The sequence below is a fragment of the Anopheles arabiensis genome, chromosome 3 (genome assembly GCF_016920715.1).
Source record: "Anopheles arabiensis isolate DONGOLA chromosome 3, AaraD3, whole genome shotgun sequence".
NCBI classification, from domain to species: Eukaryota; Metazoa; Arthropoda; class Insecta; order Diptera; family Culicidae; genus Anopheles; species Anopheles arabiensis.
The window spans coordinates 24,895,808-24,909,297 of record NC_053518.1 but is presented as its reverse complement, the minus strand read 5'-3'; the positions used below and the strand labels follow the sequence as shown (position 1 = coordinate 24,909,297).

The 13,490-nt window shown below is 46.2% G+C and overlaps 1 protein-coding gene and 1 long non-coding RNA gene across 6 annotated transcripts in view; one reads left to right on the top strand and one right to left on the bottom strand.

The window, feature by feature from the left end:
- Window positions 1-13,490, bottom strand: part of LOC120899675 (zinc finger protein ush) — a 134,557-nt gene that overhangs the window by 54,300 nt on the left and 66,767 nt on the right. Inside the window, exons 1-2 of one of the 5 annotated variants that reach the window (XM_040305779.1) lie at window positions 13,038-13,277; window positions 10,832-11,537 (exon numbers count right to left, since the gene is read on the bottom strand). The exons of 1 other annotated variant lie outside the window; for it this stretch is intronic. In XM_040305779.1, the coding sequence (XP_040161713.1) occupies window positions 10,832-10,883 (52 nt within the window). In that variant the 5' untranslated portion in view covers window positions 10,884-11,537; window positions 13,038-13,277. Of the gene's footprint in view, window positions 1-10,831; window positions 11,538-13,037; window positions 13,278-13,490 lie in introns of those variants that run through there. 3 more of the 5 variants (XM_040305780.1, XM_040305781.1, XM_040305782.1) reach the window with 3 other exon arrangements.
- LOC120899681 overlaps window positions 1-13,490 on the top strand; it is a 61,770-nt gene that overhangs the window by 42,011 nt on the left and 6,269 nt on the right. The window contains exon 2 of the long non-coding RNA XR_005739088.1: window positions 6,511-6,536. This is a non-coding gene — a long non-coding RNA (uncharacterized LOC120899681). The remainder of the gene's footprint in view (window positions 1-6,510; window positions 6,537-13,490) is intronic.

Here is a 13,490-nt window from a genome sequence, read left to right as displayed (position 1 = left end):
ATGGTTATACAGCAGTATGCATCGGCCAAATGGGTTTAGATAGTGAACATTCGCGCGCAACGAGAGAGGCAGAGATGTCGCGCCCGGGTTTGATATGCATATTTATGGCGCAAATGTAAGTCTCAGGGATTTGGAGCATTCGCATTTCATATCTATCTTGAGCGGCCACAATGACTGCGTTGGAACAAATACTATGGTTCTGTGTTGGTGTTTGGTGTAACGTGGCAGAACTTCCAGAGGATGCGAAAAAGGATACGCAAGGGCTAGAGGATTGGTGGTGTGCTCTCTGGAGTTGATCCACGATTTCGATCCGACTACTACTGTTAGTCCGATTTCGATTCCGGCAAAATCGGAACCATTAGTACCACCTAGAGTCGGCTAAAGTCGAAGTCATCCAGAGTCGTCCGGAGTTATCCACAGTCAGCCAGTGTCGTTTCGGAATTGGAGTCGACAGAAGTAGGCCGGAGTTGTCCGTAGTTGGCTGGAGTCGGAGTTGGCTGGAGCCTGCCATGATTCAAGAAGTTTATGCGCAAAGCGAAAGATGAAAAAATCTGAGAAATGAAGTCGGACTTCGACTCCGGATGAATCCGACTAGGGCTGACTCCGACACCGGATGACTCAAGCGGATTCCGGATGACTTCAGACGATTCCAAACGGCTCCGGACAATGCTGGGCGTAACTACTTTCAACTTCCGCAGTCGGTTCCGATATTTTCGGAGCTGGATCGGAGTCTATTCCGCATTTTTGCCAACTTTCCCTTTTACTACAGAGGATACGGCAAAAAATACTAATACCGAGTTCACTGTGCCGATGATTCAAATGCGCTTATCAATGGTACGGTACACGTTTTATTTCTAGATAGCTCCATCAGCTATCTAAAATCACCTCCCGCTCTCAGCCTATCTATCGCCAATCGGGGGGCCCCCAGAAAATGCTCGATTTGTTTCACACACGGCCTCTCCGATGAACATCGCTGCTTGTCAAGCAGACCTTGTATTGTGTGTGCGTGTGTGGCTAATTGATAAGCGTGAGCCCAGCCCGAAGACAGTTCACGCAACCATATCGATGGTTTGCTTATCAGTGTTTAGATCAAATTTCGCTCTCCAAGCGCTGTTGTTTTTTTGCTCGTGCGTCGCCGTTTTGTTGCGCTTGAATGACGGCGCGCATACAAATACTCGCGCTCTCCGCTGTGACAGATAAGCAAACATCTTCACAGCGCTGCACGCTGCTGAACATAATTTGCCGGGCTAATCAAAAGTCGACCAGCAGCAGCCAGGGCGGACTAGGGCAGTCGTTATCGGGGCTTGATAGGACAGGTGAGATAGGGCACGGCGATGGAATATGCAGCGCACGCAATCGGTCGGTTATCAGTCGCGACCGAGAGGGGAGGGGCTCCGTCAGGATAGAGGGAACATTCGAGTCATGGTTAATTGATTATCGGACGATACGGTTTTGGAGTGTATATTATCAGCCGAAGGGTAGATTTGGTGTCGTCGTCTGGCAGTGGCGTACAATTGCTTCAACAGCCATCGTGATTGATCTGTTTGCATGGGGTTAGGAGTAAACGGGTAGACTTTTGTAATTATTGCTAACTTAAACCAACTCAGATATGGTGCCTTCATTTAATGAAGAAGAAAGAAATTTTAAATATTTTACTATTTAATTTCCTTAAGCTTGTAAAACTTCAATTTCACTATCGTGTAGTGTTTCTACAAAACTTACACATTTTATCACATAATTTTACCATTATCATTTCTCAAATCCCCATATTCATTTAATTTACAAATGATTAGGTACAGAAATACAACAAAAGCAGATCCAGATTTGTTGCTTCAAAGCAGCTGCATTTATATGACTCAACTGTATTCCAAGCTTGCCTATCTTTGCTGCTGCTTGCGATAGCATCAATAGCAAACCCGTGCTGATACTATTAACGCTCGTAAGGTAAGAACACTACGTGCTGGAAGGTACGATCCTCAGCTCGGAATACTAATCGGTGCGGTCTTTCACCAAGCATGGAGACATTTATTTCACCCAAGGAAAGCCATCCTCGCCGACCATTTCTTCCGGCCATCATCTGCTTCTACGCTCCTTCCCCACGAACCCGTTTCCTATTCCGATAAGGAACTCCCAGTGACCAACCGGGGAGCCAGCCAGCCAGCTGCACACTGATAAGGGCCGATAGACCATTCCGTGCCCTGCTTTTTCCGGGGAAGCATAGTTATGATGATGGCCAGTGCAGTACCATCGTGCACAGCGCATGGTTGAGGGGTACGGGCCGTGGATAGCATTTATGTATGCAAAACCATCATAAAACCCGGTTGTGAAAAACGATATGAAAACTCCCCCCCCCCGGGGGCAGTTCCGTTTCGTGCCCACTGCCTTGATCATCTCTTCGGCACGGCACGTGATCTGCGTGAGAAGACCTTGGGAATCAACAACACGGTGCGATAAGAGCACGGGAATGAAATAAAATATAAAAACACATATACTGGTGGGATGGGCGGGAAAGGTGCACCAGCCGGGGCGCGGGCATTGGTGCTTTCGCGTGGTTCTCAAAACCAAAGCAAAAACCCCTAGCTGCAACGATAAAGAAATGGGCACCACCTGGACCAGTCTCGTGCCCCGAAATTTGTGTGTTTGTTTGTCTTGCTCGCTGTTTCGTTGAGGTAAACTGATGGGAGTTTGCAGTTTTATCAGCGGCGCCAGCAATGACCGTGCTAGTAGTGTGTACCGAGGACTGCATTTCGCTTAACAGTTTGTGGATCAGCAGAATGGTGCGAGAGAGAGAGGAAAAAAAACAACAACTGTGTACCATCAAAAGTAAAACAACCATCCTTCGTGCACGGGTGGTAATGAGTTGAATGCACAAGGTGTAAGGGGTATGAGAAAGGTGAAACGGTGCAGCAAAATAAAAATAGCCCCGAAAAAAAAACCCTTCAAAAAATGCATACCCTCACGAAAAACAATGAACAAACAGCAAGGCTTGCACCGGAGCTGGTCCACTAAAATGCAACTCCGGTGGGTGTAAAAATTGCAGCTGGGAGCGTGGAAATGGAAAAAAACGGCGAGCAACCCCTTTTTCTTTACGCGCTGACCCGAAAGCGGGAACTATTTTGCCATCAGGCTCGTTTTAAGGTTGATGTTCAGGATAGCGAACTCTGGGAAGTTTGTGTGTGTGTGTGTGTGTGTGTGTGTGTGTGTGCTCCTTCTTTCGTTACTATATCGCAAATGTAAACGTGCACGATGGCACGGCAAGGTGTACGGCAGGTTCTTATCTCACCTAGCCAAACTAGCCAAAACTATCGTGCGCCTTTTGCTTATAAAAATAACAGACCAACAAAAAAATAAAAAAAAACAGACGCTTTGAGCAACCCGAACCAAAACTCGGTGCACACCACCGGCACGTACTTACTTAAATTTTAAACCGTTTGTTATTTTTTTGTGCCTTAGTTTGGTGTGCTTTGCCGTCTTTTTTGTCGATTCTGCAAACCGTGCTGGAAGTAGCGAGAGGTAAAAAAAATAAACAAAAACAAAATAAAGGTCTCATAAAAGGGGTTTGGGCGTTAGCGCTTGGCAGGTCGACCAGTAGTGCCGCCGAATACCGGCTCCGTAATGAACTCGATCGTTTAATCCACTGGCTTGTGTTTCCTTTTTGCAATTTTTGTGGCATCACGTTCATCTGAATTGCAGGCAAATGCAATAATTCGGAAAAGTGGCCCGCTCGATTAGCAAACGGCGCTCGACCATGATCGATCGTATCGTGAAGCACCAGGCGTCTCCATTGTAGCACAGGGTGGCTCGTTATTTTGTTTACACGTGTAAAATATAAGAAAAGGCTTAAAGTGCAATAGATGCTTCAAATATCGAAAATAAGTACAAGAAATGGCTTGTGTTTAGTTTATAAAATATTTAAAGTAGTTAAATAGATAAAAAACAACAACTCATTTTTACAGCATGTGAAGCTTGTGCAAAAAACACGTAAAAGTAAACTTCTTTTTTTGCCGTCAAAAAGCACACCACCAAAAACAAGCACCCGAAATAGCCGATAACACCCACGCCCGTACCGCGGCTGGTGTGTTTTATTTCAGCATTATTTACGTCCATATTGGAACACCCGTCCCCCGGAAGGGTGGGACGGGTGGCATTATTATCATTTTTAAATTTATTCCTCTCCATTTGCCGTCCGGCGGTTCGCGACACAGCAAGAGCCCCACCCGGAACACGGATAAAAGTGGCCGAGTCAACGCATTTGCGATACACACACCTCTCACATTATAAAAGTGATCAGCTTGGTGTGTGCTGTTTTTTTTTTATACACGTTGAGCGTTTCGGTTCTGTTTTCGTTTCAGGTTTGTGGAAGCGATAGTGGTTTTTTTAAAGAGCACAGTAAAAAGGGTGTATAAAAAAAACAGAAAAAACACAGACAGATATTGATAAAAAGCGAAGCGGGAGGGCACACAGCGCACATCCGCACACCGGGTGCACTATTTTACGAAGTGCCATCCACATTTGACTAGCTTCCCGTGTATGTGTGTGATAAAAGGGTGGTTAAACCTAAAAGAAGGTAGCGATGCAAAAAAAAATCAACCCTCCCCAGCCCCTAGACAGACAACATAAACAACAAACAAACAGTACCGGAATGCAAAATAAGTGTAGTAATAAAGCTGAAACTGAGGCCACGGGGTGGGCCACGTGTGAAACACAGCGGTGGAGAACAACAACAAAACACCACCGGTACCAAACGTTGTGTGTGTGTGCGCCTGCTTTACATACGCCACACCACGAACGAATGATAAAGTGGCGATGATAAGTGCAGCGCACCGAAGGAACTCGAGTCCGACTGGGCGGCTGGGGGGAAACGATGCGGAATGCGGGCTGCAGCGGGTAGGTGAAACCCCGCGGTACCCCGGCGATAAGCGATAGTTTAGATGCACTTGGTTGGAATGATTGTCTCCGGTGCGCTCGCTCGATCCCGCCGTAAGTAGATTCAATTGGTGACGATTAAATGGGGAAGGAGTGGATGGCATGGGCGCGCGGGTCGACACGGTATCAACAACGCGCAACAGCTTAATGTTGTGTGTGTATTGAGGTGGAGATAAAAAAAAGACGTGAAACAATTACAAAAGGGTACGAAAAGAAGCGTTTCCTAATTGGACGGTGTTTTGTTAAATTTTATGGAGCGTATGAAAAAAAAACGCGAATTGTTATCAAATTTATAACTTGCCAGTACTCGTCATCTGCGTGCTGGTATATGCAAATAAACGTTGTTTTGTGACTTACCTGGAAAGAGAGAGAAGAGAATTTAATTAGAAAATTTAACCTTTAATGTTTCATGAATAAATTTATAAAAATGAAATTTAAAATAAAGTTTGCCACTGTTGTTCGTTCACTTTTTCCCTTGGCGTTTGAGTGAAGTATAATCCGCGCTTCAACATATCTAAAAACACTCCATGTTAATCCATTTATCTATCAGCGCGCGTTTGACCCACGATTGTCGATTGTGTGTGAGTGTGATTTTCCATTCAAACCGTTTTATCACACCAACAGCAAAATCTCCCATTGACTGTGCTTTTCCAATACAACCATTTCCCGCCATTTCTTCGCCCAACCCGCAATCACAGTACCCGGGAGCGATCAATAGATGGCGCCACCGTATATGCGCACTTTCGTATTTACCGCGAGAGCAATCGCTATCGCACAATCGTTTGCAATAAACATTGGAAGGACAAAAAGAGCCAAAAATAAAAATAAAAATAATCCCTTGGCTGGTTTGGTTTTGCTCTTTCGTGTGCTTTGGCGCAAAAATTTATGCTAAATGGGTACAATGAATGAGAATTTACTACGAGCGGGCGCAGGATGCGAATAAACAAACGTTAAACCAAAAAAAAAAAGGCATCGAACAAACGTATCCTTTTGGCGCAGTTTACGATGCGTCGGTGTAATCACTCACCCCTTTGTATCGTTCGCTTATGGCCATCATCCCCTCCCCCCCACCTCCTGTCCATCCCACCCATTTGACCGATTTGTTGGCCAGCGGGTAGCGCCAGCATGGGGTCAGCAGCAGCAACAGCGAAGAAGAAAGCGTATGCAAAGGAGGACGCACACCAAAAAGCATAAACCTTTATCTTATCGTGACGGTGGCGCGCGATAGCCAGCGGGGCCATTTGCCTGATGCTGCATCCTTTATCTCCCTTTTTTCTCTCTCTCTCTCTGTGTGCCTCTCGTTTTTTTCCCGACCCCCTGGACAGCCATTAATCTGATATTTATTTGAATGATGGTGTGATGGACACGATGCGCGTTCATTTTGGGTATATGGTGCGTTGTATGAAAATCGGGTTGAATTTTGGTTTGGATTTTTGTAAATGAATGAGACTTAAAACGACCTTTTTGTCATCGAATAAAAAGTTCTCCGATGTATTGTTTTTAAATTATTGCAATAAAATTGGTGCAATAAAGGAAATTATGTTAATTAATTATTTTAACGATTCATGTTTGCTTTCGTTACAGAAACGAGCAATTGTTTGTGATTAATGGTAAGTAATAACGATTATGATAAGCATAATTTCTTTCTTTTTTTAAATGATTGTGTATCTTAATGTCCTTGTAAACTTATGCTCCTTTTTTACTAATTTGCCAAACCGAAGCCTACCGCTATTTTTGTTTCAACCAATTCTTCGGCCATTCCCTTTTCTTCTCTCTGCACTGGTTCACTCCTTTTCTCTCCTCTTTGTTTGATACAAAAAAAACACATCCACACAACCCACAATAAGCGCCATCCGTTGCTAGTGCGCGTCTCGATTTATGAGTTCCATTTAAAATTCTACCACCGACCCCCTTCCGTGCGTTGGTGCGCGTCCTGCCGCCGGTTGTTGAGGTACCCCTTTGCGCTTCGCCTATCTGCGCCCTGCTGCTTGCTTCAACACTCCCCGATCCCCCCGGGGGCACTGCCAGGATAAGGTTTATGGACTTGCGATAGTAATTGCCGCATTTCTCGCATCCATATCCTGATGTGGCTGCGCGTGCAGGCTTCCCTAGATCGAGTCTGATTCCGCATCCCGTCCCCACGCAACATAAAGGCGCTAGAACGGTGTGGTGTAAGCGACCGTTTTTTTTCTTCGTTACTGTGTTTTTCTGTTTCATGGATTGTTTCCTTCTCTCATTTCACTACACACATTAATAACCCGCAGCCCGCGAGTCGTGGTGTGGGGGCCATATCTTGGGAAGGAAAAGCTTAAAATTAAAGCACCGTGCGTGGGGCGCAAGAGGGGAAAGCATAAGGAGACACACGGAAAGCGATAAGAAAATGGAAAGCAACAAGAGCCGCTAAATGGAAACGGAGCAGTGTAGCTTGCGAGAGAGAGAGAGAGAGAGAGAGAGCGAGAGAGCGAGAGAGAGTGAGAGAGAAAAACAATATAATTTAAATCTTATCTCGCCAGGAAAAATGGCACCAAACGGCTCCATCGCAGTGCCACGCACACGATAAAGCACCGGCATACTGGCTGTGTACAACCACCCGTTTTCTGCAACCTTTTCTTTTCCCGGTGAAAACGCGGGTGAAAATGGGGAGGGAAATGGAGTAACAAAATCAACACTGAGATCCTTCAAAACCACTACCCTCCCCAAACGCGCCAGCAAACTAGGCGCTACAACACACTCCTTTCGCACACTGTCGGCTGATTAGCATGGTGCCCCGTCCGTGTGTGTGTGTGTGCGTGCGATAAAAAGCTGCTTTCCTTGCAATCCTTTTAGCGCCACACTCTTAGCGTGTGTGTGTGTGTACCTACTCTCGTCGGTATGCGGCACCGGCAAAGGATAAGAAAGTTTACATGCAAATTTTCTCGCAAACAGCCCCGCCAGCCGCGCCAGCAATTATAATTAAACACATGATTATCACGTGGAAAACACTCTCACACAAAACTCTCACACAAACCCTCTTTCCACACCGGTACTGGCACTTCCTTTGCATGGAAGTTTTCCACTGAAGATTGAAACACGGGAAATGGGAACGGTGCGGAAGGGAAAATCGCGAACGATTCGACAGGACCTTAATTCACTTTTTATGGCCATTGATATCGGTGCTTATCCCTGCACAAACAAGATGGCGGAGGGGGGGAAGGGGAACGGGTGAAGCCATTTCCTTCCCCCTATTTTCCTCCTTCCCCCTCCAACAGAGCGGAATGCTTTTGTTTTGCATTTCTTTTGCTGAGTGCGCGTCGATGTAAGCGGAAAGAAAAAAGGAAAATAAAACGGGAAAAACCAAGTGGCAATGTGAAGCGATTGCTATCGCATCGCGGTGGCAGAGCCTCAACCGTTGTATGTGTGTGTGTTTGCCGTCTGAGCTCGCCACCGTAAGAAAGGACGGAAAATTCTTATCAACCAGTGCACGCGATCGGGTGAAAAATCACGAACACCGTAGCGAAGGGGGGGTCGGGGGGAAGGAGACAAATAATCGCAAAACGAAGGTATATCGCTTTCGCATGGCGCAGCGTGTTTTTTATGTTTATAAATAATTTTAATCCGTTTGCCTGAATGCGAACTGCGAAATGGGGTTGAGAGTTTCCCGGCTTGCCTTACATACACACAAGCACCAATACGAAAGCACCACATTGTGCGTAGTAATTTTTTGGGTAAAATGTATAATATGGTTTATCACACGACGATCGTGCGACGTTTGGTGTGTGTGTTGTTTTGACTAAAGCCCACAGAAAACAGCACAAAACAACACAAGACTAATGGGGCTGGCGTTCTAGGCCGTTGGCCGTTATCGGGGAATGTGTGAGCGCACATTAACATTCTACTAACTGTTCGCAAAGCGCAGCACTCTCGGGTACACACTATCGGTTTGCCAAGCCGATAAGCAAAGAAGGAAACATCTGCATTCGCTGGTGTGCCGAGCGCGAAATGAAGTCATTTCCATTTACTTGGAATGAAGCACAACGCACAAGGCGGCAGCAGCGGCCTAACTATGACTAACGGGCTGGAAATCACTACTCGCAGGTTTATGGCAAGCTGGCACGGCTTTCTGTTGTGAATGCTTAAAATATACAATGCAGGACCGGTAAAGCGTAGTGAAAGTTCGAGCAACTTACTTGTAGCAAAGGACACAAAACACTCATTATCGATTTCTTAATAGGAAATTAAACAAAATCCACCCGATCTGTAGAAAGCATTTCGTGTGTGTGTCGTTGAAAACACACTCTTTCTCTCTCTCTCTTCCCCCGAGGCAGGACTTTCCAAACGCTAGCGCACCGATAAGATAGAGCATCGGCCCAACCCCACTTAGCCTATTTTAAGCGCACGAATTACGGCGAGATATGGTACGACGAGCTCCAGCGCTCCAGCATGCTTCGCTTATCTATGCGTCCTCCGTTTTCTCCACTCGTTCCAACGGAAGAGAAACGGGGGGCGAAGGGGAGAAGAAGGAGAGGGACATTATTTTCTTATCGCTCACTATCAAGGCGGATGGGCGCACGATAACAGCGATCCGAAGGAATTGAATTATATTCCGCCCGAAAGGGCTTGGGCTGATTGAAAGCCACCGATAAGTGGGACCGACTCCACGCTACAGGCCCCGCATGGTAGATAGCTTGGAATGCGTTGGATGGTGGTTGACGCAATTTAATCCCCAATACACAGAGAGAGAGAGCGATAGAGGGCGAGAGAGAGAGAGAGAGAGAGAGAGAGAGAGAGAGAGAGAGAGAGAGAGTGGATGTGTTTTGTTTTTCTAGTGTTTGCTACACGTATGAGTTAAACATAAATCGCTACCACTACCGAAGCACAGGATTTATGGCACAAAATAAGTTGTGCTTGCGGTTTTGTACCCTATCCACGCCCTCTCTTTTCCAATCCATCCAGTTTATTTTGCGTTTGTTTACAAACTCCATTCGGTGCTGATTTATTTGGTTACGTTACCTACCAACCCTCTCCGGGCACCAATTCGGCAAAACGGTGAAACATAAATTTTTATTTATCGCCAGCCGTCACAAAACTGTCGAATCGTCGGTGCTCACGCCGCCTCCAAAAGCCCCAAAATGGAAAACATAATAGTGACAATTTAGTTATAAAAATACACTGCCTTCCCGTGGTGGAGGGACGAAAAACAAAGAAAAAAAACGCCTTAAAACCTAGTGTGGTGGCTCTCGGTGTGCGAGATATGCATGTGTTGGGCAAGTGTACGTGTTTGCTGAGCAAAACACAGAAAGCTTCACGCAATAATAAACATCAACAAAAAACAACGTCGCACGGTTGAATGGAGGAGAAAAAACATTGCACCGGCCCAAATCTCCGTAATAAGTGACCATTCCCATAGTGAGCTTTTCGGTTGTCGTTTTCCAAAAGCGTTTAACGCTTTCCCCCCCCCCCGTTTGTATTTGCTATACTATTTTTACAAACCATTGCAATATTCTCAATCCATTAGAATAACTCAGGTGCGAGCAAAAAGCGCCGCCCGGAACGCGTGTCCTCGTGCACACGTGCAAACATCGGCATGGTACGGCGGATTAACGCGTAAATAAAGGCACCACGCTGGATCCGGCCAAGCCACTCATCATTCCCGTACGCACAAAGCTCGACAGGCCGACAATAAACCAGCGGCCGGCACCCATAAATATCCACCCTGGGAGAGCTAACGTAAATAAAACGGGAGATGCGACAAAAAATAAATATCTAAATTGCGAAACAATAAACCCCTCGCTGCAAAAACATTCACACAACCCCCCCTCCCTGCCACTCGTTGCTGGACAACGGCGTTGTGGTCACCAATGTGTGGGTCTGTGTGTTGGGAGTGATTTTTGATACCGTTCCCGCACGCCCACCTGCATCAACTTACCCGCACCGGTTGCCATAATTGCGCTGCATTCGATTGTCATGCCGAGTTGCATTCGTTGTCGAACGAATTGTTTACTCCTGAGCTCACGAAGGACGGGGGGGAAAAGCCAAGCTGCCAAAACACGAATTGGGCTCGGGGAAAAATATTTCACATCGCCCGCACGGTTTTTATAACGGCGACGACGACGATCTTTATGCTGTACCGCATGCTCGCGCTGCTGCTGCTGCTGCTGGAGTTTACGCGTTGCGCGTGTTTTCGTTTTATTTTGTGTTATATTTTTTGCTTCTTCCTTCCTTTATTGTTGCTTGCACATGGCGGATAAAAGGGTGTGATGATTTTGCTGTGCTCCGTTTTGTTGTCTGGTCGCGTTCGCACGTTCGATTGTTGATGGTGGCCGTGGCTGCTCGGTACGGCAAAACATCAACAACGGGCCGAACTAACAGACCGAGCACGGGTTGTATTTTTATTGAGCTGATTTTATTTTTACGTTTATTCACTTCAACACAAACATGGCACATGCCCACTTACGCACACGGCAGGATAAATAAATTGATTTGCGCGAATTCGATTTACCGGTGTGACGACGGCTTAGCACGTGGTGCAAGTGCATCTTTTTTTTCAAGGGGAAATTTTCAATTTGCTTGGTTTCACTATGTTGTTTCACGTGAGCACCTTTGTTTCAAACTCAACACGTTTACCACTGAAACTGTACACAACGATTTAAAAATAAATAATTTAACAGCTTTATCTTAAATGGCTTGCTTTAAACACTGCACAAGATTGTAGTGAGCGTTTTATCTCACCATAATCTCTCTCATCTCACGATGCCACGATCGAAGTGAGAAATTTCAAAATCGCGATAAACAGCCTGCTTAAAAGCTTGTTTGATAAGCTAACGAAAGAAATTACAAAATAGGGGCGAGTTATTGTTTTTGTCTCTTTTTTTGAAACATAATATTTAATAAAAGGTAATACTGTTTGGAAATTCTTACAAAAAGACTACAAAAATACATTGTTTTTAATATCTCTCAAAACAAAAACACTGTCCTATCAGCTTCCATGTTGCACACTAACATGGAAGCTACCGAGTGGTAAATGAAAATTAAATCAACAGTAACAATAAATGACAAACACGCCTTCGAACGAGCTAAAGTGCCTGTATTGTGTACGGAACCGCTTGTGTCGCCCAGTGCGCGTCATATTCATCTCCACATTCACCACTATTCACAATGCTGTTGCTGCTGCTGTCCACCCCCAATGCACCCCGCTCATCCCCCTTCACTGACAGGGGAGAAAAGGGAGCAGCACAAAAGCGCTAAAATACAATTTACTTGCGCCGATACCGTACAATATTAATGCCGGTCCGATACCGGTCGCCGCACAGAGCAATAGATTGCTGCGAGATAAGCGCCCAAACACACAAGCGCCAAAGAGACCAGCGTGCCCCAAGAGCACGAGCACACCGATACACACAACCGCTGCGAACGGTGCTGTAGTGTGTGCGAGTGAGGTGAGGAACGCCCGAGCGTACGAGCGGTCTTCTCACTCCGTGCCGTCGTGCTTCTCACGCCGTACCGCGTTTGGCGCGGTGAGCTAACCGTGAGCTGTGTGTATGTGTGTTTCGATTGTTATCGGCTTTGGATCGATTTTCTGTCACCTTCCGCACACGGTGCTCTGCCCGTCTGTCTGCCATGTTCTTCCCGCACACTTCAACCGAACAGAAATAACGCAAACGGATCTCGTCCGCTCGAGGATTGGATTGGTTTGGTGTGGTGGGGCTTGAGTTGGCGAGGGGAAGGTATTGGCCGCTATCTCACCAGGGCCATATTCGCATGTACGCGACGGCGACTGATTTCGTCGCTGCGATAGCAGATTCCACGTCTCTCGCTTTATTCAAACCCTGCGTGTGTATTTATCGCACACACTCCCACAACAGCGTTGCAAGCTGACCAGAGGAAACAAAACGATGACCACACATAACATAACGAATTCACGTACTTTTTTTTCGAATAATACTTTTTATCATATATTTTTTTCATACGTTTGTACACCATCACACGACTTAATACGTAACCTAACGTAACGTACGTAAGATAAAATTAAAACACAGCAACAACAAATACACTCGGTTGTATGATGCCGCTCACTATTCCGCTTTATCACCAACGACACATCAACACACCGGTGACATGCAGGTAGATCTTACGATAACGGCTCATCACAGTCGCGTTTTGTCGTGGATGAATGATGTTGACGTTCGCAAAACACACACGCCAAAACAATCACACTTACACACACACACACACACACGTACACATGTACACAAAGCAAATACACGTACAGCCCTAGCGCACATGGGCCACGGTCGATGGGCCTCGGAACGTAAGCGCGAACCTCTTCTCGCCGGAATGCAGGTGCGGCTCTCTGGGAGAGTGAAACCAAACTGAAAAACGTTGCACACCGCTTCCCTAGTTCGGCCATGCTGGCTGCTGCTGCTTGGGCCGCTGGTTCAGCCACCATTCAACAGTGGGATGTAAACAGAGCGAGAGCGAGCGCGTGCGTACGGGAGAGCAATCAGCTGCTTTACTCTCAGCGTCGACGCGCGGTTTCGCATTTCTCTCTCTCTCTTGTTCTCTTTGGGCAAGTTTTTATGAATAGA